General features: G+C 37.6%; 1 protein-coding gene across 22 annotated transcripts in view; it reads right to left on the reverse strand.

The window, feature by feature from the left end:
* KDM6A (lysine demethylase 6A) overlaps positions 1-26,710 on the reverse strand; it is a 162,783-nt gene that overhangs the window by 10,725 nt on the left and 125,348 nt on the right. For all 22 annotated transcript variants that reach the window (XR_008730840.1, XR_008730839.1, XM_055701749.1 and 19 more), the window contains 9 exons: positions 12,125-12,254; positions 10,464-10,569; positions 9,533-9,738; positions 7,480-7,544; positions 7,304-7,378; positions 5,309-5,457; positions 4,231-4,345; positions 2,005-2,192; positions 516-657 (listed from right to left, as the gene is read on the reverse strand). Coding sequence is in view for 20 of the 22 variants with exons in the window: in XM_055701749.1 (XP_055557724.1) it covers positions 516-657; positions 2,005-2,192; positions 4,231-4,345; positions 5,309-5,457; positions 7,304-7,378; positions 7,480-7,544; positions 9,533-9,738; positions 10,464-10,569; positions 12,125-12,254 (1,176 nt within the window). In the remaining 2 variants the exon portion in view is untranslated. The remainder of the gene's footprint in view (positions 1-515; positions 658-2,004; positions 2,193-4,230; positions 4,346-5,308; positions 5,458-7,303; positions 7,379-7,479; positions 7,545-9,532; positions 9,739-10,463; positions 10,570-12,124; positions 12,255-26,710) is intronic.

The raw sequence follows: 26,710 nt of genomic DNA on the forward strand, positions 1-26,710 counted from the left end.
TTGTTCAGAAGGAAGAGCACAGGGAAAGAGGCTTTTCAATTCCTACTTTCCTTTATTTAAAACATTTATACTGGATCTCCAAATGATAGTGTGTGAGCACTAACGAGAGGTTCTAGAAATGTAAAATTAAGTTTAATTTTGCTGTAAAAATGGCTAAACATTCTAACTGTAGTATTTGGGTTGATGATCTAATTTTGTTATTTCTTATGGTATGTAGTCTGAACACTTTTGTTGTCTAAGTCAACTGTTTCTGTAAACTGGTATATTAGATCTATGGCATATTTAGTAAGAAACTTACATCATTCTAAAGCTATGTCACAATAACATCAAATAAAATGTAATAAAATTAATTGTATCTATAGACGGATTCTTTGAAAAACAGAATACAAAATAATTTTGGCTTGATTCTCAGGAATGGAAACGTCTTAGAAAAGATTACTTGCAAATGAGCTACTGTTTTAGGCTTGAGGACGAAAAGGGTACAGTAAATGTCCAAATAAATGAATAAAACTTACTTTATCATTTCAAAAAGCTTTGGATCTGAGACCTTGATATTTCGAGCCATATTCCATGAAAGATGAACCATGGGTACTATGGACTTTACGCTCTGCAGTTTATTCCACTCGTACCGTTCCACTGCCAATTTATATTGACAGGCTACACAAAAACAAAATAACGAAAGCAGTTAGTCAAGTTAAGAAATAAGTATCAACTGAAGCCAAAATAATTTGATTATAATAAAAATGCATACCTTTTAGGGCTAGATTAAACTTCATTCACAATGACCTATTCATACCAACTAAACTTGAATTCTGTAATTTATTTTTTTTAAAGTGTATTTATGATGCTAAAAATCCCAGACAATACCACAGCAGCAACAACTATCTGTAAAACAAGCTACTGACAAGCATTCCGTTTCTGTGCAGAACAGAGAGCAGTACTTCAAAAAGGGTTACCTAATAAATTTTCAAATATTTCAGATTAAAAAAAACCCTGAACATCTAAATTAACATCCCTGCCCATGGCAACGGAGTTGGAAGTAGGTATCTTTAAGGTCCCTTCCCACCCAACCCAGTCTATGAAATTTGAAATGTATGCATCTCACTCTATTCACTCTTTAACATTATTTTACAATGCTATGGTATATAATTTGTCTTGAAAAGGAAGACTGCACCTTGACAGATTTGTTGCAGTGAGTCAGACTTTTTCATTAAGCAGCCTACTCACCCTGCCCTTCTTTAAAAACTGTTTTACAAAATTTACCACAGCTGAACATGTGAGCTCTGCATCAATCAATCACACAAACCTATACATACTACTTATTGCACCATAACGAAATAAAAGACACACCTTGAACTATTTAAGAAAACTGGAGTTTTTTGTAAGTACATGCTTTTCAAATGCTTGACAGAATCTCATTTTAGCTGTGAAATTTCCTTTCACTCTCACATCTAAAAACCTTTTAAGACCATGGTTCAAAAGTAAAGACTTCTAGAACAGTAGGTCTAAAACCCCTAATACTCCTTTATGAACAAGATTTTACAACTGTTCACATTTCCTGATGCTTTCACTAAAGAGCAATTATGTATCAGTTGTCCCTGAAAAGTTAAGACTGGGCAAGTCCTTACACTCATATACAAGCTATAGCACAGTCTGCTGGGTAGCACAAATTTTGGGAGAAAAAGTTGAGAAATGGTCTACAAGACAAGAGTGAATGAACTAATCTAAGCATTTTATTCTTCTACTGTTTGCTATACAACTGTAATTTTTACAAGCCCATTAAACGAATGAGTCCAAAGACTGCATGGTTGCTGCTTTCTCTTCCTCTTACCAATGGAATTATTTTAAGGTTCAACACATGATGTTTTAAAATACAGTACATACATTTTTTTTTAATCCTGTAAAGAAAGCATGGTAATTTAGTAAGAAATGGCAGGTTCTGTGGCATATATACAGTATTACTACCTAAGTACACAGTTCAGCACAGGCACTATTCAACCATACCTGTAAGAGGGCCAACATTCCACGCAATGTTGTTGCACCAACCAATAGCCTGAACCCAATGAACAGTGCCAGCATTTATCCACACCAAATCCCCTGGTCTTTGAATAAACCTATAAACTGGGACATTGGCTTCATACAAATCTTCCAAGTTTGGCCACCAAGATCCCATTAGGAAATTCATATTATTCCTGAAACAAGAGGAAAAATAATCTTCAGCATTTATCAGCAGACACATTAGTAGTTGATACTTCAGTGTAATTACCTGCCAAAACTTATCACCCATGGTAAATGCTTTCTGCATCTCATCAGTGACCCAGGAGGACTGGTCAAAAGGAAAGTTTCATCTATAAAATTCCTGATCCTAATTTCACATCCCACAATACATTAAAACACTCAACCATCTAGCAGCCCATATGGAGTCAGCTTATGGCTTCCAGTTATGTTCTATTTTCCTTTAAGTTTCCCAGTATTTTATTAATGCTGAGGCAGAGGAGTCCTTGGTTCAGATCTAGCATGACACTGATGCCAAATGTTGTTTTTTTAACCAGACTGATTTTATATACAAACCGTATCAGCTCTTTAGACTGCTTTCTGTTTTGAACAATGCCAACCTGCCAGCTTGTACTGTCAATGTATGCACAAGAAGCTTGTCCACACAACAAGCAACCTGTTGACACCATCTCAACTATGATCCACAGGTCCATGCTACATTCAGCCAAGAAAATGTCAACTGTTCTGAGAAGCCTGAAAACCCCCACCACCTCTACATATGGATTTCCTAAGCATGAACTCTTCCACTATAGTTATTAAAAATACATACTTCTCTTCCATCCTTATACCAATTTTTATACTGTATTTATACTGCACCATAAGAGATCATCAGCAATTCAGAGTTTTCACAGTCAATTCAGGGCCTCTGTCATGGGGGTAAAAGGCATGTCATCATTAGAGACACTGCAACTGCATCAGTGTGACTAAAATTTTGAGGTGGCTAATCTTTGTAAAGGTGGATGAAGTAAGAACAGCTGTCAATAGGCAGGCAAAAAATTGAGAATACTGAGACACTGAGGTGAATTTGCAGAGCTCTGAAAAAGTTCTGAAGAAAAGCCAAGAGCTTAGACCAGATTTAAGTGGGCAAGATAAGAAAAGAAATCTCCCATAAGATTAGCTGCAGAGGCTACCACTGGAATACTAGCATGATGAAGGGACACAATGGCTTCCTTTTTTTTTTTTTTTGGGGGGGGTGGGGTGGCGTGGAATGGGGGGAGAAGGGTACACGTGTGCATGTTCCATTTGATTTTAAAACACTCACTCAACATAAGGCACAACACAGAAACCCCAGTCTTAGAGCTGGCCAAATACTTCCCCAACAGTCCATGCACCTCAACTTTCCCAGCAAGCTACAAACACAGAAGTGTATGCAAAGCATGCCATGGCACCTCTTGGGGTCTGAGTAAACTAAGCTCTCCCTCTAGATGCAGCAAGAAACCATGCCAAAACACCAATGACCCTGTACTTGATTGTGTACAACACGTATACCAATCATAATAAAGATTAATAGCATATATCACCAGGAAAATACTTCACTCCTAAAAATCCAGAACAAAACCTCAAACTCCTTCACCCCCAACCACAAACCCAACTTTGTTGCATCACTCCACCGCAATAGCCCTAGAAGCCGTTACAAAAGCATCACCATTCGGTAACAGTAGAGGTCAGCTTCAATATGCATGATAGAGTGCCTAGACAAACAGCAAGGACTACGATGGATTTTCTGATGTGGAGATGTAAAAACAGTGAAAACTGGATTGATGCCACGTAATACACACCAGTAGCAGACAGCCTATGCTTATACTAAATTTCTGCTTCCCCTTACGGTAGCATAAATTTGATTCTTGAACCTAAACGAGCAGTTGCTACTAACAATCTCTCACTTCTCGTATTTCCTTAATTCTGTGTTCGAAAAAAACCAAACACTGGACCTCATGTTAATTTTTGAAAGCAAAGCTATCACAGGCAATCCAAGTTTCTGTACATTGTACAAATACCGTATTTTTTATAAATTCTAGATTTTGCATTTTGACTTTTTTTAAAAGACTTTTCTGACTACGTGGAAAACCTTTAAAATAATGTCCTCTTAGAATACCCTCAGTAATTTCCCCCCTTAGGGCTCAGAAAGGGACAGAGAACTGGATAAAAAAGAGAAAAACAGCACACCCAGCTTACTTTTCACAGAAGTCATTCATGACACCCCAATAGCTTTCAGGGACAACAAACCATTCACAGTCACCTGGACCAATATTTATATTTACTGAACAAAAGTTGTTATTTTCTTGATGACCTGAAATTTAGAGAAAAACACACACACTTTATGTAAGGATACAACATAGTTTAAGTATTTGTACATATTTTTAGATGACACTTACACTATTTAGGTGCTTCACAGTAAAAAAATGCAATTAAGCTACCAGTGACAAGACAATTCTGCTTTTGTTAAGTTTGTGCAAAATGAAAAGCTGGAATCACCAATCTAACGAATCTGACCAATAATTCAGCAGTTCCCTTTTTGTAGAAATAAATGCTTCAAGATGTTAAAGCTTAGATTTTGTGTTTTACGATAGCTCTTGACAGTCCCAGTCAGGAGCAAAACTTCATGACTTCAGGCACTGAACAGAGAAGTAGTAAGAAAATCTTTCCAAAAGAGCTTTCAAAAATCAATGTAGAAATGCCAGTATTTTATCTTCTTTTGACAGCTGGAAAACTAAGCCATAATCCCCAATGGAATTTGCTAAAGTTGTACACTTCAGAAAAAACAGAACCTGAAATTTAGTCCAGATCCCTCAAGTCTCAGTCCAGTGCCCTAATGCAGCACTACTTATTATGGAGGGTTGAGTCCTATCCTCAGACAATAAAAAAAAATCAAAAAAGTAAAAGCATACCAATTTCTACGATTGGACAAGACCTACTTTGGAAGCCTATAAAAACTTCCAAGGCATGTGAAGTACAAATACTGTCCAAGTATATAAACTCATCTTTTTTCCCCATAAAGAATCCAGTATTACATGCAAGAGGTTAGCACGGTAATTACCTAGCATTGCAGAAATCCACACATTTCCAATATAAGGTAATTTAGAGTACTTTGCACCCGCAGAGTTCAGTTAAACAAGAAATTAAAAAAACACTGAGTATGTATAATCTTATCATGTTTAGGCATGTTGTAAGATACGTAAAATCTGCAGTATGGTTACATCAATACCACAGCAGTAGAACCTGATTTTTTTTCATGCAAAGAGATTATACTCACCTGGTGTTCTGCTTCCTGGAACCTTCATGTACAACTGCACCGTGTTCATGCCGAGGATGGTATGACCAACATGGCTTAGAAGATTTCCTGCTGATACCACACGTACAAAAGCAGGAAGTTTTGTCAGTTCATGGAGTTGCAACTTCCACCTGCAGCAAAATAGCAAATTGACAAACTGTGAATCCCTGAAACTCTTGAAAGAGTTCGGGAAATACAAACATTTTCACACAATTGTTAGTGTAGGAGATAAAGGAGCAGACAGCCTACTTCTATGTAGCTTAGTATCTCTTAGGGAAGTTGAGGCAATGCAATATTCTTACTTGACAGTTCGAGAAATTTGAATGACAATTGCATTTAAGAGTGAGCTCAAAGCCAGGGTGATTGGACTCACTCTTGCCGTTAGCCAGTCTGCTGCGATACTGTCAGGAAATTCTGCTTGCAATTTACACCTTGGTGTACATCATCTCCAAGTGAAATGAGAGCTGTGCTCTCCCCACACTCTAGCCAGCAGAAACCATTAACCGTGCTTTCAAGAGCCAAATGATATGATGCTACAACATATGTCAAGAAGACTGTCTAAGCATACCCTCGCCTGTGCACACAATTGCTGTTACCAGGAATGAAGTTACAGACATGCATGTGCCACAGAACTGGACACTCGGCATTAAGAAAAACAAAGATCTTCAAATAAAAAATCCAAGAACTTAAGTGCAGAGCTCTGTAATGTTACCCAGGTATCTGAGTTACTCTTTCAGTTTTAAAATATTTCCAAATATAATCACAAATCTGACAGGCTAGTTGAGGGGAAAGATAGTTTTGTAGCAAAAGCTGAGACTGCAGATCAGAACATCTGGCAATTACCTGGGATCATACAAGAACTATTTGAAGTATCAAAATCCCAATTCCCTACGAGCCTCAGGTTATTTATGCTCAAGTTAATTCAAAGTCTCTCTCCCAATGGCTTGTTCAGAGCGCTAGTTTATTAGCAACAATTTTGTATCTACAGGTGGAATTTCTTCAGAAAAAAACAGCATCGACATTTAAAATTTTATAACAATTTCTAATCACATACATATATACACACATTGACTATACCACAAAAGACCTCAGCATCTTAAGTGGCCCTTATTCCCCAGTTTCAAACACCATAACCTTTTCTTCTGCTCTGATGACTGAAGTAGATCAGAATTTTTGTATTGCAGCTGGCAGGACTGACAGCCTAAACATGCTGGATCTTTCATGGAAATATATACTAACTAGAGATAGAACCAAATAAAAAATTATTACTGGACAGTAAAACCATGCTTTCAGAGTATTTCTAATACTTCCTGATGTTATTCTGAGCTACCTTCATCTACTCACAAAAGGATATGTAGTCTAAAGAATACTTAATTTATTCCTTATTTCTTTGAGGTTGTGGGAGAGGTGTCATGGCTTATCCACAGGTAAGCATTGGTCTGGTCTTTATTACACATTTTGAACCCTGCTGCTGGACAGAGCTAAGAGCTATTAAAATGCGGAAATAGAAAGGGTGACAGTTGGAACAAAAGGAAACAAACAAACAAAAAAGTAAGAAAAATACAAACGAAAAAGAAAAAAACCTTTAATCTTACAATTTCTGTGCAAAGACTGAGAACTTGGTATTGTCAGAAGTAATTAGAATTGCAAGCAAACAATTTAAAGCCTCAGAATTAAACAAAGGGAATGTATTAGAAGGAGAACTAGAAAGAACAGTTTCTGATGGATGTTTAAGTTCCTTTCTGGAAAAATAAAGAACCTGGAAAGAAAAGCTTGAAAAGAGATTTTAGCATGAGAAAGACTCATAACAACAGTTTAAAGAGCAAAGGTAACAATTCCATTGCAGAAATGGGGTGTGCAACTGGAACTGGGTGTATCAACAGACTGACCGATGTCTGAGAAGAATGCATTAGTTTCCCAGAATGACTATCATACTGTAGAATACCACTGTGAGCAGGAGAAACTGTAATAACTTACTTCTTGTCATCTGACAGGTCAATGTTGGTCCCAAACTTGATTGTTTTAAAAGGTCCTCTTCTCCTCCTCCCAGAGCTGCAAATACAAAAAAATATAATATGTGAATGTAAAAATGGGAATGATGTAAAAAAACCACATAAAACCAACTACAAAATTATCAGTTATACCACACTTACTTATCAGAAGATGTGGATTCATTATCTGAGTGGTCCTTGTGGTGACTCTTCTTCTCATTTTCCTCCTGCAAAATACAATTGTGGAAATGGCTTTTTAAATATAAATAGACATAAAAGTAAGACTATATGTAAAATACATAAAGTGACCACAAGTTCACAGAGATAAGTACATTTGTTTCAAGTTGCTGGTACAATCTTTAAAATACCTGTATCTAACATTTTATGTTAATGTTACTGTTAAGAAAGTAAGAAAAATATTATTAGTCAAAAGCCGTTGCAAAAAACTCTTTGTGACTACAATCTCAGTGAAGCTCAGGCCAGGACAAAAGAAAATGTCTACATGGTAAATATTTCTGCCAGCCTACATTACAATTGCAAATGAGTATGTTGGTTTGTTTCATTATGCAGGTGAATTGGAATCCAATCTTGAGGAATAGCGTTAACTTTTCCAAACCACAGCATTTACCTTCTTTCAAAAGCAAGCAGGTATGCTGGTATGAAACTAGGATGAATAATATTTATAAAATTAATTTTATAAAATCCATTATATAACAAATGTTTTGAATTCTTCATAGCCCTATACTATTTCAGCACTGCAGTAACGAGGACCATGACTACCTGAAAAAAGTCTAGCCAATATTAAATGATGTAATTTCATCTTTTTAGCAGAGTTCACTCAAAACCCTATTCTAATGACATCTTTTTTGACAAGTATATGGACATAGAAGGAAAAACCTTACAACAAAAAAAGGAGGAATGAACTGCCTGGAGGCTACCCAAAGATCTCTGGCTTTGAATGGGGCTGTTGTTAAATCTCAAAGTGCCCTATGTACCTGAGAAAGTCTTATTCATCCTTTGAATAAAGGACAAAAAGAACCTAGCGATGATGGATTTATCAGATACTGCAAGGCATGTTAGAAAAGCAATGTAATAGTTGTTAGAGGAATAATAAAAAAAAATCACTTTCATTTGAACACTGTGAAAAGTCACGTAAGGACGCGTCAAACAGTGTTAGACAAAGGACACACATACACTCTCTGATTTCCAAGTGAAAAATGAAAATCATCATTCTGAAAATTATTTCATATATTGCATTTTTACCACCAATTTGTAACAGAGGAGAAAAAAATAATCAGAAAATCCTGCAGTTCACTTGGTGCAAATACAAAGCTGAGGCTTTCCTGCTGACAAGCTAGTATGTGACCAATTACATATGTTATTAAACATGTGTGTGTTCCTCTAATGCACAAAGTTTAAATTTAGGATTTCTCTTTCCTTTCTTACTGAAACCATTGCTATTTCTCTGTAACGGCAGTGAAAACTGCAGCAGTTAATTCCCCACATTGGTGTTCTCCCTATTTTCTAATTAACAACTGGTCAAGAATATGTTTTTGTCTTAGTTCCACCTTAGCCTAATCTTTTTATAACACCAGATAGCATAAGCCTCCAAGAAGTGCCCACAGCTCATTCCAAGGATGAACTCACTGTTTCAGCAAAAACATTAAAAGGCAGTACCAGTAAAATAAGATTTCAAGTATTTCCCTCTGCCACATATGTCTAACAACTTCTAAACTATAGAGAAAATGTTATGTCTGGAACGCAACAAAAGACAGTAGGAGTGTAAACTTCTAACAAGCCATAGCCAAATTAATTCAGGATACTGCAAAGCACAAAGAAATTTGCTTTCAAAGCCTGTGGGAAATTAGAAGCAATACAAGTTAAAAAAGAGCATCTTAAGTTATAAATAGTTTAATATTAATTTTGGCATTTTAATATGAAAGCTAAAGCTAACAAGCTTTTAAAGTATGTAATTACCAGGAGTTTTACAATAAGAAAATTTGATTTTATATGAAGCATTTGGGAGGAACAACCTATATACTATTTGACCCTCTATTCAAAACAGATTTTGTAAATTTACCTGTGTTCTTCATGCTAGTGGAATTAACCTCCTTCTCCTTAACATCTTCCTTTTGTTTTCGATAGCCACTATTAATTGGTCCCAGGGTTAGTATACAGTTTGCAAATGTAACTTAAATAGTAACAACGGACATACCCTTAAAGACTCCTGGAATGAAGAGGCCTGGTACTGTGCATATTTAGCAATTGTTGTATGAGATCTGCTGCTTTCACAACGCCAGATTTTCTTTGTTCCAGTGGGGTCCCAGTTTTCATCTGCTGGCTGCAGTAGTTGTGTCCTTACTTCTACTATGTGTTCATTATTTGCTTCTACCAATGTCTTAGTAGAGAAGAGTCCTAGATCTAATAAATAGGAATAAAATTCATAAATGACAGTTAAAATATAGTAAAAAGTTTCAAGAAAATTAATAAAGCTGTCTAAAGGTTTAAACTAAAGCACTTTTTCCCCCTCAGCCTTCGTAACACAGCCCACCTGTAGGTTAATAATTAACACTCATGATTAACACTCAAAAAGCTTTTCTGCACAGAACAGTAGAAGCTTGTAAAAAACCTGGCAGCATAGCAGTATGGACTATATTCCAAGAAACATTTTACATGCCTTGGGTAAACAAATCTACAAACATAAATCTATTACCAATGCAATATTTTTCAGACCAGAGTTTTATGAATGCACTTCTATCGTATAACGTTTCCTATCACCAATGAGTTTTTCTATCTACAGAGTTCAATATATTATAGACAGATCAGAGATAATTAAATGTAGAGCACAAAGACGTGTAGCCACTGTTTTAATAGGAAAAAAGTCTATCTGTAAGCTTCCATATCCGCAGCTTATCTCCTCTCTGTGCTAAACAACATCTGTTGAATTTGGGGGTTTTGTTTTTGGAGACAATTAAGATTAGAAAAACAGTAACTGAGAAATGACACATTACCCTAATTATTTGGAATACACAAGTAATACAGTATTACAGAAATAAAGTATCCACTTCTAAGAACTGAGAGATTTCTTCTTAAAAAACAGATACCTTTTTTCCCCGAAGTAAAAATACCATATTCAGTAAACTTACCTAATTTAAGCGCTCCAGCAAGGCCACGTATTACAGTAACAGGGTTGTTTGGATTTGTACAAAATTGATGTAATGGTGGAAAGAAAGCATCTCGTTTATTTTCCAACTGTAAAATTATAATGGAATATTAGATGCCAGATGAATTTAGACTCCTTATTGGTAAAATAAGAAAGAATAATTAAAAAAAATCACAACAACACAGAAAGAAGACAGGAACATTCTCCATTTCCCTGCACTGTGGGGAATGAACAGCTACATCATACAACCCTATCCGTGTTAAAAGTTGGGTTCTCTCCTGAAATTAATTTGTTACTGCAATTTATTTCTTGGCATGAATTATTCCCAGGTTGCTTCGGCTTTTGCAACTCAGGTTTCCTGCGGTTTCTTTCTTTATCTGACAGTAGCCTTGTACATTCCCTAAATTGACAGAATCCTCTGAAGAGCAAGATAATAAACTAACTTTCTTTTCAGAAGTCAAAAAGGCAAATTATAGAGATCATGTATACAAGAAACAGTATAATTAAAAACTACTCTCATAGTGTATCTCACATTAACCAGAAAGGTTGATTTGATGTTCTAATGCTTTTGCGCACCTATTACCTCAATTTTATGCTATAGTTTCTCCCATATTTTTTCCCTTTCTTTTTTCTCTTTTGTTGTAAATCTTTTAAAATGCTGACGACATCTCTTTCAATAAAGAAACCACAATACAGAGTTCCCAAATATTGGGACCCATGTTGACACATCTGCACAGTATGCTGCAGCATGGTGACTTACCAGCTTTGCATGGACTCAACAAAGCTGTGATGGACTTTTAATAACGTAATTAGTTCAGATGCAACACTTGGAAGCACTATTGCTTCCAACTTAATCTAACTCTGAAGCAGACTGCTTGGGCAGTACCAGGCCAAAAAAAAACCAACAAAAAAAAACCAAAACCAAAACCAAAAAACCCACCCACTTCTAGTCCCCACGATGAGCTGACCAAAGCTAACCTGAGGTTTCCACACTGGTTGTATGGACATGCTGTAATTTATTGTTCTGTTATCAAGGAAGGGGACATCCTATAATTTATTCTTCTATTACTGAGGAAGTTAGCACAAATTTTTCATAAAGCTATTGTAAAACTTTATTTTCAGAACAGAAATTTTAATGGTTGCATAAGAAAATACTATGCAACTAAAACCTGCCTTTTCCTAATGACATTTTGTTCTTAACACCACCTCTAATTTTATTACTGTTTTCTTTACTGTATTTTGAAACAGATTGTTGGGAGAGTTTAGTTTAATTACTTGCTTATTTATACCTAAACTTTCACTTGCAAAAACCATACATACATGTTTGAAATATTGTGTACTGTATCCAATGAACTGTTTTGCATATTCTGCTAATATTTTCAGTATTTTAAAAAAATACTCTGAAGCTGGTTTTCCTCTTTTTACTGAAATTCTTAATATACAAGTAGTTTAAGAGTCAAATTATGTCCCAAAATTATCTTTAAGGTTAGCATTTTTCCCACTTACACACTACTTGGGAGAGCACTGGAATTAGAATTCAGCTATAAATAGTGCACCTTTAAAATAATTATATTATGTAATTCAGATAATCAAACAATTACAAAAGACAGCCGGTAGAGTACTTCTACCATTAGATTTACTTACATAAATACTAGGTGTAGGTGGATTCAGCTTGTCCTTTGGCAAGGGAGGGTACGGTGGAGGCGGTGGTCGTGGAGGTGGGCATTTATCCAATAGAATACTACTGTTAGATAAGCCATTTTTACCCAGATTCCTAAAAGGAAAGAAGAGCTGCCTCTGTCAATACTTGACAAACAAAATGAATACATATTAGTGTAAGGTCTTCTGCAAAATAATGAGGTATAAGGAGAAACCGTACTTCAAGATGCAAATAAAGCTTATATATTTTAATCAAGAATTCTCAGTGTATAATTTGATATTATTCAAAATAATCCCCACTTTGCCTGCATCTGCAATATCACCACTATTAGTTAAAAATGTAGCCATTTTAAAGAAAGCTAGTATGACTCATTTGACAAAATTTAACAGGGAAAGCAGGTTTCAACTAGAAACAGAGAAGAACCTTATTACGTCAGCAGCAGCGGGTGGATGATCCGTTCGCAGCAGCGGAGAGAAGGCAGTCCTGTAATGCTGCACACAGCACAGTCAGAAAATGACAGTGCCTCAGCCAGAAAACTGCAGAGTCACAAAACCCAACAACTGCACTAAAGATGCTACATTGAACAGCCACCTACCCCCGCCCCGACTTACACATTCTGAAGCCAGAAGGAGCCACTGCTGCATAGTCCATTGTCTGAGCAACAGAAGAACGGACCTAGCCTGAGCGAGCTGCTGCACCAACACCCGTACGTGTACAGGAGTGAGAACCTTGCTTACTGTATTTGCAGCCTTTGGAGATTTCCAGATGTGGATAACCCACCGTATATGTGTTGACTTTTCCTGTAATGAATGACCTGAAAAATCTGCAGTCTGAGCTTAGTCTATATTCCATTTCCAGTCACTATCACCAGGAAAGTATTTATTAGCCAAACCATCCCTTTTTATTAAAGATGACTCAACTACTTCATAATTCTTCCAATTAAATACTCTTCAAATCCCTGTTCAACCCTCATTTGATTCACTAGCTGTTATTACCACCTCTCAACACCCCACAAAATGGGATGTTTCTAACACACTATATAGTCATGTATCTTTCTAAAACTCACCAGTTACAAAAAAGTTGTTCTGGTAACAACAATCTTTGGCAGAAACCACAGCTGACATATTAGATGAAACTCCCAGCAACAGAGCTTTGTCTCTAAAACACAGGAACTCTGATGCTGGCACTGAGAAAGATCGTAGAGCTGGGTGCCGGCATGTGAGAGCACTGCTTCAAATCAAGCCACCACAAATCACACCTAAGACTGAACTGATCTCAAGCCCCCAAGTCCGACTGACTGCTATGACAAACACTTCAAAGAAAATGAGCAAACAGCTCGCATACCCCAGGCTGCAGCAAAGACAAGCATCCTGAGAAACTGGTGCTCATCACAGCAAACAAGCTGGTCATTCAGCTCACAAATTATGCCAGCCTTCGAACTCATACACTGCTCTCCTCTGACAGAAGATCAGAGCAATACAGAGACATCTTTAACAACTGTCTCCAAAGCATGCTTGTCAAAACACCACACATGGCTTGTTCCTTGTGCTAGGTGAGTAATGCCAGAATAGATTGCAACCTCAAAGAAACTGAAAAAGCCATGCAGAAGCTTTGATTAGGCACCATCCAACCTGGCAAAAAAACTCACTGACCAATGCTTAATGTCTGATGCAGTTCTTGCAAAGAACTATTGTGTCATCCCCCCCCCCCCCCCCCCCCAAAAAAAACCAAACCAACCAGGAAAAAACCCAATACAGCAATATAAAATCACCATTATCCAAATAAATTTACCGACCACAGTTGCATGAATCTGAGATTCAGACTGCCTATACAAAGTGAAACTATAATCTGAACAGCAGGTATTAGAAGTAACTATGAACTCTGTATTACCAAACTGAAAACTAAAACCAAGAAAAGCAACCGCATAGTATTAAAAATCAAAGAACTTTGACAAAATTCAGTTTGCATTGATAAACAGTTCTCAGGCAATTTCTGAGGCAAGGAAAAAGTGAAAGACTGAACCTGAAGAAAAAGGGACATTGTTCAGAACTAGGGTGACTTAAGCTACTGTAGTCACAACAAGATAATCACCACAGCAAAAGCTCAGCAAAGCCAGGGTACGTTGGGTCTTCAGGGAAGTGGGACAGCAGAGAAGGGAGAAATTTCTGTATGATTAGAGAAACTACAGGTCTGAAAAGGCAAAGGAAATAGAGCAGAAAGCAGACAGTACAGAGGAAAAGATCAGATGAACAAACATATCTCAAACCCGACACCTGAAGCTGATACTACCAAGTATATGCCACGGTTTCCTATTAAGTTACTAAAACCCTTTATGGAAAGTTTGAGAAAAGGAGCCAAAGCAAAGCAAAGCCGAGACAGGAAAATGCTCATTAAGTGGCACAGGAAACAGACGGGTAGAGTATTTAAAGCTGTCTTTAACAGACAAATTTCACTCTATCATTTTTTATTTTATTTTTTTTTTTTTACTATGAATCTGAATAACTTACTAATAACAATGGAAAAAAGCTATTAAAGAGTAATGCTGTAATTGTTGGTGTAGTAACAGAAACAGAGTAACAGGGATTATAAAAACCACCACAGAAGTGGTAAAAAATTTACTGCCAGCACCTGAAATGAAGCAGTGTGAGCATCTAGTGTAGGCACCTCCACCTAGAGAAATAAGAGAATTATGGCCAGTGCAAGGGAAGTTAAAGACCCTTTTCTGACCATGGCAACCATGAGGAAAATCTCACACACCTCTGTTTCAAAAGCCTATTTTTTTGTGACAAGATTTCCTACTGTCTGGAAGAGGCAACAGATGCAATACTCAAGAGAAAACAAGCCTGATTTACACCCCAAAAAGAAACTGGATGCCTAGTCAACTACAATGCTGTGACAGAAGAATAAAGAGAAAGACATGTTTCATTCATTTAAATTGACTTTCCAGGGGGAACTGTCTTTTCACAGACCGTGCAGGAGAACACCTTTCATTCCCACAGAGAGGGAAGAGAAGGCAGGAGCAGCTGTCAGCCTCAGAAAGGCAAGGACAGGGGTGCACACTGACGTGCGGTGCTGTCCTGCGCCAACGCTGCAGCTCTCGGTCCACTGCCATCTGCTCAATGGGCAAAGGCAACAACTCATGCAAGTGCTTTACCGCGAGGACCAAACTCCAACTGCCATGCTTATGAGTGACACCAACCACTATGGATTAAATTGGTGCCTTGATTTCACGTAATTATAGCATCTCTTGAATAATCAATCATTAGGTTCATTACAATACACACACACACACACACACACACACACACCCCATTTCACTGCTTTCTAGGATACATTCCCACATCTTCTAAAAACAGGGTACAGCCTTCAGTCTTAGAGAACAACTTCCCCTCTGGCTGTACCAAAACCCAGTTAACCAGAAGCAAGTGCGACCCAGTTTGGTTTGCAACAATCCCCTGTCCTCTTCATTATGTAGCACTACTCCCTGGTCTGTGCATTTAGCAAGTATTAACATAAACAATTTACAGTTATCTAGGGATTTCTTGACAAATAAGAGACTGATGGCTTAGCCTGAGATGATGCCTTCATCCCTCTACCATACTTCTTCCCTTGAGTGTCTATTTTCACTGCACGCACAAATCAGTAGTTTTCAAGTCTTCTGGAACTTTTTCCGTTTTCCAAGAACTATAATAAAAAAAATATCTGTACGAACAACAGTTCTCTAGCCTACTCTTTCAGAGCTCACGGATGTATGTTATCTGGGCCTCTGACTTTAAAATGCCAAAGTTAAGTATAACTACTGTTTAACCTTCTCAATCACTGTGAAAAGAGTGTGTTACCGTACGTCTCATGGTGCGAACATCGTATCTGCTTTTTTCCCAAGCACAGAAGAAACATTTACTGAACTCTCATGCCGCTACTGACTATTCTAATAGCTCTGGGCAGCCATTAAGCATTAATGTTTTTTGTGTTTCTTGTTTTTCATTCTTGGCTACAGTTTTCCTCTTCCAACCTTTGTTTCTGAGTTTTCTAGAAATTCTTGGGTTCAGTACTTCTAAAAATACTTGCCCTTTTTAATTGGGAGATTGTGACTTCTTGACCATAATAAAAAGTTCCCAAACAATTTCCAGTTATCTATAATTTGTATTTTATGTACACTTTACAGGCCAAAACAGACTAAGTTACAATCGGTGCGCTTAAGCAGTTATTTTTGTTGTGGAGACAGTCTAAGTGAATTATCACTTAAGGATTAGCTACATGAGAATTAACAAGGTTTTACTGCTTAAGAGATTAGAGTTATTCCAAAGAACAACACTAATACCCTCTCTTCCCCAAATATAAATCACATTTAACATGAATAAAAGGAACTGTGGATTTTTGTGATACTCTATCAGAATTAATTAATCTACAAAGAATGAACAAAACATTTGAAAAATGTGCCTGCAGAAGGAATCAATTGAAGCACTAGGATGCACAGTACTTACTTGACCCAGACCTGATTTAAAAGAGAAATACCCAGCCATAACAATTAATTGCTTTCATACTGCAAGTTACTACAAAAAACCACAGAAAAGTGTCTGTCAACACCCATCACCGCAGGAAGGGGCCAGTTACTCACAAGACCTAACCTGGGCTCTCTGAGGCTCACCTTCAGCTCCTTCTACAGCCAGCAGAGAGAGATGAGCTCTCATAGAGGAATACAAAGAAGTCAAGTCAACCTTACATTATACTTAAATGCAAGCAATGCCAGATAATTATACAACCTGGTTATCGTGCAGTTCTCTACCCCAGCCTTTCACAAGCAGGTACTAGCTGGCAATACTCCCAGAGATCTTTCTTTTTAAACCTACAGAAAATCCTACAACAGAGTTGTGAATTTTCTGATTATGCAAATATATTTCTAGTAATTTTTGAATTCTGTTCTGGTTTTGAACTCAACAGTACAGGTTGGCAGTGAATTTCATAAGTTAATTATATGTTATGTAAGAAGTAATATTCCTTTTTTCTTTTCTTAATGACTTTTACATCTTTCTATTTCATTTGTTAATCACCTTGTTCTTAAGTTATAAGACAAACAGAATCACATTAATGACTTATGTAAGGAAAGTATTGTAACAAGTGGTACCAAACTTTTTCATATGATTGCTTTCCCCCTAAATTATACATCTTTCCTATGGTTTTTTACTTCCAGATAATTCTGCTTCCCATCTGCAGAATTCTGTATTTGCCTTTTAAAACAAACCAGAATGTCCTTTTAAGCAGTTTAGCTTTTGAAATCACATTATTTCATATTTTATTCTTAAAATCTTTGCTGTGGTGAAGTTTACTTGCCAGAAGTCACATACCTTTACAGCAACTGAACGATTTTGCTTCAAGCCAAAACAGTCCTTTCCTTACAAAGAAACCTCCCAATAAAACAAGAATTAAGAATTGCTTTTGTTGCTTTTGTTTTCAAGAACAGAAACAGAAACTTCATCTAGCTCCTTTTTCTTCAAAGTACTTCCCTCAAATAGATCTATGCTCTTTGCCTCTCAACTGCAGAGTTCCTAAACCAGTCATTCACTAATAGACTTCACTAAGCAGGCCTAACTGCCAGAGCAGCACCTTCAGGAAAGATCAGCCTAAGTTTGTGTTGAAGCCTGGGGCAGAAGCAGAGCCCACCGCCCAAGGAGACGTCTGTCCACTTCAGCCTCTGCATTGCTTTTCCCACTCCTGCTCACGAAGCTTATTTCCTATGCTGTGTACATGGCTGGCCATTCATCTTCTGACCCTTTTCCAAACTGTTTGGCCTAGACCATGTTCTGTTTGCCATCCTAAACTTTTAGAATTTTACAAGGTCCCTTGAGAGGCAGCTAATCTCTTCTGGTCTCCTGTCATCTCCTTCTCTCAGTTGGATCGCTCTCTACGTTTCCTCTTTGCACACCAAGCAAAAAGGACTATAAAAAGGCATGTTAGCCCTTTTTAATACACATTACCACCAAACTTTCACCTCTCCTTTGCCTTCCCCAATTAAGCTTAATTGGTAAAGCACTGAAATTCAGAAATCCCTTAAGAATTTTGAAGTTATTCTTTCCATGCATCACCATAAAAATGACAACAGCAACTTTCAGCTGACACAGAGTTGCCCAGTTACCCAGCTGGGCTCTTTAGAATTGTTTGAGGAACTCTAGCACGGACTTCTCCTAGTCATTATCAAAGAAAAGTTCTGTTTGGAGCTTTGCCTGTTCTTTCAAGGCTGCAAACAAGCTTTAATAAATAATGATAGAAAACAGCAAGTAAGGTATTTCTTATTTCTTTTATGAAAACAAAACAAGGAACTTCTCTACACTGCTTAAAGGAAGGACTTGACCTCACATCAGTTTTAGAAAGGGCAAGTAATGGACCCTCTTAACTGAGACGGATACTGGATTTTTAGCATCAGTACTCCAGGATGTTAATTAGATGCATCAGTTGAAACACAGGGCTAGAAATCAGCTGGTTTCACTTCAATAAACAGCTCAAGTGTTAAATCTCAAGTCTTGTGATAACATTTCATTAATTCTCCTTTCAAAAGGATTGCTCAAGGGGAAAAAGATACTTACATTTCTAGAAGTACAGAAAAGAGCTTCTGATAACAGTCTTTTTAAGGAGACCCGATACACAACTAGACAAAGCAGCACACTCCTCTTTTTTTTCCCATGTATTAACAATCGGCTTTTCTGATAACAAACTCAGAGCAGTTACTCCTAGCATATTTTCTTCTTTTAATCACACGGTTTTCACATATTATGTTTTTTTAAATGCCCTCAACAGGCGATTTTCTCTAGGAATCTAAGGAAGGATATGTAATTTAATAGTATACTCTTTTTGTCTGTTATTTTGCTCAGAGGCTTAAGAAAATTTAATTTACTATGTAGACAGTTTACCAAACATAATTTAGTTGTTTTATAACCACCTTAAAATTTACTGTTGCAATCAGTTTTATTGGTAGGGAAGACTAACCAAATCACACTTACACTTCCCAGAATCACCTCTTCAATTCTTTTTCCAACAGCAGTTTAACAAGATGAGCACATTTGTTACCCTACTGTTCTCCAGAATAGCATCTTAATGAGATTTGCATATTTTAGTCAATAGCTCAGCTACTCCATTTCTAAATTCCTTGTAGCTTTTCAATGAACACTGTCTCGCCCTTCAAGGGAAGCTCCTTGTAGAAGTATCAATTGCTATGCCAGCACCTTCCACCTGACCCCTTCTCAGCCTCCTAAACAACTCATTTCACCACGTGAATAGAACAGGTCTCTGTTAAATATTTCCTCAACATTCTCACCAAGGAAGACAAACATAAAGAAACTTTTCAGCCTGTGGAACGATCTTGCCCTACTTAAGCGCTCACTTTAGTCTCTGGCAAAACAAACCACTTGCCAAGTCTGTTCCTACAGACCAGACAACCTATTCACGTATAATAAAAAAAGAATCAAACGGAGTTTCCTACTTGGGAAGTGTTCTGCATTTTATGATACAAAGCATCTTCTTTCACCTATGGCTTCACTTGAGCAGCTTTTATTTATTAAGAGGACACTTGTTTACATAAAGCAAAATTACAATCTCCCAGCATTTATTTTTGCCTGACTACTTCCATTTTTCTTTCATTGTAACGCACAATTTCTGAACCCCTTTTCTAATGACTGCCTTTACCTTAAAAAACACAAAACTTCCATATCCTTGATGTTCCTTTGTTCTTAGGCAACAAGCAAAATCCTAGCAACATTAGCCTGGTTTTGGTGGTTAGTATTACTGTGTTGCTTCCTGATAAAATTCTTCTATGAGATGAGGAACATCATTGTACTGCAGTTCAGTATCCTGTAGTAGGTCAATTCTAGTTACATTGTGAATCAACTTTTGTGTATTGCTTAATCCCAAACTGCTAATAATTTCAGGTCTTTTGTGCTCCAAGCATAAATAAACCTGCAGGGTTTAAAAGACAGTAAAAATGGCTTCTCTCAGACAAAACTTTTTTAAAACCTGGAAGCATTTGAAGAAAAGACTATTTAACAAACAGACTTCTGAGGAATTTAAATTTATATTTATATATATATATAAAATCTCAATTTGTATTTTTATAATATACTATATATATTTCAATTTATATATAACAATGTGACTTAAAAAGTAACAAACACTGGTTTTGAAGTAAGCATATAGTGAACAGAGCCAAATGCAGAATAATGAGGAGGAAAATAAAAATGATTAATCTAGAGCTCTGGCTACATACATAAAAACCAAGTTACATCCACCTGTTCCTACCTGCCAAAATGTCTTCCCCCCCCCAAGAATACCATCAAGACAATAGGGCAACAAAGTGTATCAAGTAAATATTGTCGGACAGCAAGAAGAATATGCCAGAAGACAACAGAATGTAATCATCCAGCTCAGAGATGAAGCCGGAATGCCCTTCTGAACATATCAAATGAAACAAGGGTATGTATGTAAAAACTAGCAAATATTAATGCATTGAAGGCCCAATCCAGTGTAGCTCCAATATATAAAAGCCAGTAGTACTACAGGACAATTCCCCTCCCCCTGTGCACGATGTTTATTCTAGCACAGGTGTTTGGGGTTTTGTTTGTTTACAAAAAAAAAACCCCAAGCAATTACTTTCAGGTTTTCTGTTGTGGATAGCTTTTCTGCAATTCTTACAGTAATTCTAAAAATCAACATTTGTGATCACAAATTCACTTTTATACCTCAAGATACCATTTACAGAGATAGCACCCGAATATAATCAGTACTATGGAAAGTACTTTCAGTTCTTTGTGTTCGCATTACCTCAGACTGTGTTAACATAAAAGTTAACATGTAGTATTGAAGTTCACAGCATCCAATATATTAGTATACAACCACCTTCTACTATACATAAAAGGTTGACTTATTTTGCAAATAAGCAGGGCTTTCAGCAGAATATCTTTCAGCACTCTCACGTATAGGCATTTTTCCTTATGTCAATCATGCATACAGTATCTAAGACAAGGATGTTGCCCCCAGAGCTCTGCTCCTGAGCTGTCACATGCAGGCATGCACACCTTCAAACTCTACAAATTTTAAAACAAAGCAAGGGCTAATCAACTAGTTAGTACACAGCTGGGATAGCCTTGTCCACAAATTTATGCATGTAAATGGTAAGACATAAAAGGATGTCAGGAAAAATCCCCTATTAATATATAATGGTTATATTATACAGAGTTATTATTTCTATTATTAGAAAAAAAAACATGTAGACTGGACCTTTTGCGCCTATCAGGTAACCAGCCCTAGCACAGGTCAAAAACAGTAATAATAAGCAGAACAGAATTTTCACATATGGGAAACTGTCTGTCTCGTTGCCTTTACACTTTAGGCTTACTCTAAAAACATTACTGTGTTGCCAGTCCCACAAATTTTTTTTCAGAATCTCTTGTTATTATTAGAAGACGTAAGCAGACACTTCCCAGCAAGCACAGTTTGACTAGGAGATCCTGTCTGTCAACGTTGTAGAAGTAGTCCCAGCCCAGGCTGAAGCATTTCTTGACCTCCAAGTTGCTAAAAAAAACCCCCGAGTCTCTTCTCCACTTTTCCCATTGCTCATCTTCTTTATTATCCAGCTTCTAAGTCCTCTGCCTTGCTGTATTAAGGTGCAGACAGGCTGAAGAGGGAGCTCTCAATCAGAAAGAAAAAGGCACATTAACACTTTTTGAGCTGTCTGCAAACTAGATGGAGCAAAGTATTAGCTTATCTCCCTTGAAAAATGATTACAGGAGCCTCAAAAAATAACTACATGAACCCAAGTGAAGAACACTGTATAAAAAGACAAGAGACCAAATCACCACATTAGGAAGTACTTTTTTAAGGGTCAGTATTTCATAATTAGGGTTCCTGAATACTGTTATAAATTTTTATTACAATTTAAAGCAGAACTTGGTATCATCCCAGTAAGTAAGCTAAAGAAAGCACAGCTGGCCAAGCAAAAAGTAAAATTGACATGTAGGTCAAGGCATCTATAGGTTGGGACCATACTTTGAACACTACCCTTCTGCACTGAATTCCCAAGTTCGTGTTGGAGTCTGCCAACAGCCTCTGGCAGGCAGATTTGCTCTGCCTCTCCTCAGACATGGTTCGGCTAGAAACTCGGTAGCCAGCACTCAGCAGTGCTGACCTTGCCTCTGGCTCGTGAAGAGCCTGCCCGGCACACCAGCCTGGTGAGAGCTACACCACCACAGGGCTCTGCACCCGCTCTCCAGCTCCCAGCACAGGGGGAACAGCCTTGCACTTGGCTGCAGTAGAGTTTACATTTGATTAGAAAAGCCCCCACAGACACTTCCATATCACTCACAACAATTTTTTTAAAATTTCTTCTGGTATAACAAAGCCATGGTTTAAAAAGTAGGATAAAGATATAAAAATACCTTTATCAGCCTCCCCTTCTTTTAGAAATTAGGTATCACTAGGAATAGTTCCTCTGTCAATGAGGACAAAAGCAAAGACTTGCATTAAAGTCTTGTTGGTTTAGGCTTTTTGTAGTAACAGCACTCAACATTTTGCTACTGAACACAAACTGCAGATTTCACCTATAGAAAGAGCGTGATAAACAGCATACTAAAATGATCAAAGTGCAACATTCGACTAGAGGAATACACTTCTTATTACTTTCCCAAGAAAGCGGCATGCAAATTTCTAAGCAAATTTTGAAGACACAGATCAGCTAAGCTTTAAGAACACTTTTAAGTCTGTAACAATTTTAAGTGCATTTGCAATGCATTCATCCTAACACCAGACACCAAAGCTATTTTTATAATTCTACCAGCAAGAACACATACATGGTCCCAATTAGAAAACCTCTTTAACTCTCATTAAACTCTTCTTCATTTTTATGAATGTAAAAGGTACAGAAACTTCACTTGAAAATGAACATTACAGGATAAGACTTAATATTTGAAAGATGACAAAATAATCCCCATATGTATTTTTTTCCTTATCTAGGAAAATTATCTTTGTAACAGATACCTAGACCACTATCCCATAATCAGTATTAATCATCAAATCCCAGTACATTAGGAACTACTTTCACTCACAGTAACAGATGCAGCTTTTTTGCATTTAACTGATTCATGTGGGTGCAGTTAAAGAAGGATATAAACATGCTTTTATCACTTTTCTGTAATGCTCAAAAGCACCAACTTTGCCATATAATCCCAAATAAAATATTCTGGAGTAAGATATATTGAGATGGTAAAAATTCCAACAAGAATTCTTACACCATAAAAATACAGATAACATTTCAACTGCAAGAACTGTAAACACAGTTCAGTATGGAAAACAGCAGCTAAGAGTACAACCCAAATCATTCAATAACCATGTGCCTATGATTAAAGGGACTTCTGCAAACTTTAAAGGCATATTGTGCAACTTTTTCACAACTGGTGACAACTGTAAGACATGGATACAGAAATTACAGCACTCTAAATGGTCATAATTTCTTAGCATGTTGAATTTCAAATAAAATTATTTTGAGAAAGAAAGCAAATCTCTCCAAAGACTACCTAGAAAACCTAAGGACTTTGAGATAGTCTACACAGGGAAGGCTGTAAGTAGTAAGCACAAAGCATGAATCTGCAAAGCTAACTACTACCTGACAGGCTCCCTGCTAGCACATGGCGATGACCAACAGCACCCTGGCTTCTATCAGAACTAGTGTGGCCAGCAGGACTCCTGAGTGATCACCCCCTGTACTTGGCACTGGTGAGGCCGCACCAGGAATGCTGTGCTCAGTTCTGGGCCCCTCATTACAAGAAAGACATGGAGGTGCTGGAGCGTGTCCAGAGAAGGGCAACAAAGCTGGTGAAGGGTCTGGAGCACAAGGCTTATGACGAGCAGCTGAGGGAACTGGGGCTGTTCAGCCTGGAGAGAAGGAGGCTCAGGGGAGACCTTATCACTCTCTACAACTGCCTGAAAGGAGGTTGTAACCAGGTGGCTGTTGGTATCTTCTCCCAGGTAACAAGTGACAGGACAAGAGGAAAGGGCCTTGAGAGGTTTAGATTGCATATTAGGAAAAATTTCTTCACCAAAAGATTTGTCAAACACTGGCACAGGCTGCCCAGGGGCATGGTGGAATCACCATCCTTGGAGGTATCTTGAAGACATGCAGATGTGGCACCTGGGGACATGGTTTTTGGTGGACTTGGCAGTGCTAGCTTAATGGTTGAACTCGACTTCATCTTAAAGGACTTCTCCAACCTAAATGATTCTATGATTCTATATGAGATTGAGCTAGCTCAACCTACCTTTGAAGAAGTAATCACATTTGAAAACCTTTGTCTAAATTGTGTTTAGTGGAGTTTGCTCCACTTTTAATGGAATAAACTACCTTATGGTTAATGTATATTCAGACTGATAACATGGTGCATTAATATTGGACAGTTACCTACAGTAAGCATAGATTTTGAAGTTAACTAACTTTCCCATGTAGATAAAATTTCAGTGTATAACAACATAAAACTGTCTATTTCTGAGGAAAGGTGACTGAATGTCTCAAACTTGTCTATGTAATTAACATTGTATTTCTGCCTGCCAGCACATTCACACTCCATAGGCACTCCAAAATACCTATATACTCCAAAGATTTTTAAAAGAAACGTTTACCCTTGTAAGTAAAGACATAATTGAAAGTATTGTTGCCAGCTTTAATGGAAAATTAAGCCAGCCACTGAAATACTTTTCCATTGTCACCAAATGTATTTTGTGTTGGCATGTATAACATTGTCCATGAAAAACTCCTGCAATACTTTAAGATGCCTGAGGATCTTGCTCTGATGATAAAAATTTGCTCAGTGACGACACAGCACAGTGCAATAATAAGAGCAACACTATATGCAGAGCCCTGCTATTGTGCAGGATGTCTAAATATAGGGCTTGTAAGTGGTGTGGAGGGAGGAAAGTCTCAGAAGGTTGCACAATAATCACTAAGTCTTAGGGAAAAAATATTATTACTACTGTGGCAAAATACATCTTTCCTTGATGCATGGGAGTCTATGAAATTATCCTTATTATTGTTAGACCCTGCACCTAATGAAAGAGTTGGATTTCAAAGAGACTAAAAAAATGTGTTTGCTGGACATAACCATCAAATCCCAGCACTGTAATTTCTACTGGAGGTTCCTACCCTCTGACAACTACACCAGGGTCATACCAGTAACCCAAACTACACAACCCTCACAGATGCATCTGCTTTTCTTTGGAAAGCGGGAGGAGTTTACCTGCCATTTTTGGTGACTTAACACCACCGAGATAAAAAAATAAATAGCAAAGAAGCATACAGAAATGTCAAGGCGTGGAGCCTGGTGTTTCTCCTATGCTGCTTTTTAGTAAGACAGAACTAGGAATCACCAGAAGTGTTAAGGGAATGCATTTAAGCTGACTATGCAGATATAAAATGAGCCTGATCATTCCAGTGCTAACATGCCTGTCAGGAAGATGGGACTTACACATCAGAGACAAACGTTGGCAGATTTAGCTGCAGCACTTTAAGATACTACTGTCCTCAGTCCACCATCCTCCTCTGCCACAGGCCAATGGCTATTGCACAGGTGGCTAAATTTTCTGCATTTCTATACTACTATATCACTGTATCTATACCACTGTAGCTTAAGTATAACATCTTTGCCAGAAATCACTGCTAAGAAGCATTATGTGAAACTTCTATAATCTAGCCTTCCACACTCCATACCATCCTCTATTACTAGCAATGAAGACACCAGGGAAAACATCATGCAATTTGTACAATCACACTGCCAATCACTGCCAGGTTTCCTAGTGGCTGGCCCCACTTTTTGCCTTAATCCATTACACACCTGATCTAAAATGATTCAAGCTTACTGACTAAAGATAGAAACCAACACAACATACCTGCTAATCAACTGGAATATAAGATGGACCAAGACTTATACCTCTGAAGAGACAAAACTATCCACACTGCAGTATGACAGACTTACAACTAGCTGAAAGACTGCATTTTTAAAGCACAGTCCACCATGTGAACGGCTCCTATACTTGAGCTATAGGTACTGAAAGCACCATCAAAAAACCCGTTTCTGGGCAGAACTGGAAGGACAAGCTGATACACCAGATGGCTGTGTGACTACTCACAGGAACACAACAGGCACGAGAAATGAGCCAACAGGAACCTCACAGAATTTCAACAAAGGGAAATGCCAAGTCCTGCACCAAGGGAAGAGTAATTCCACGCAACAGTACATAAGAAAACAAACAAGAGGTGACCGAACACAAGAACAGCTTGTCTAGGCTGGTTGTGGAGTCTCCACCCTTCGAAGTATCCCAAAACCTAGCTGGATGTGGACCTGAGCAACCAGCTCTGTGTGGCCCTGCTGTGAGCTGGGGGGTTGGATTAGATGATCTCCAGAGACGCCCTTAAGGACCTCATACCTTAATCGTTCTGTGATTAGTTATCAATTTTGCAATGAGAACACCAATTTGTAACAACAAACCAAATCTGTATGACTTATTTGTAAAATAAGAAAGTACAAAAGGATTTTTTAGAT

This window comes from Falco cherrug, chromosome 2 (genome assembly GCF_023634085.1).
Source record: "Falco cherrug isolate bFalChe1 chromosome 2, bFalChe1.pri, whole genome shotgun sequence".
NCBI classification, from domain to species: Eukaryota; Metazoa; Chordata; class Aves; order Falconiformes; family Falconidae; genus Falco; species Falco cherrug.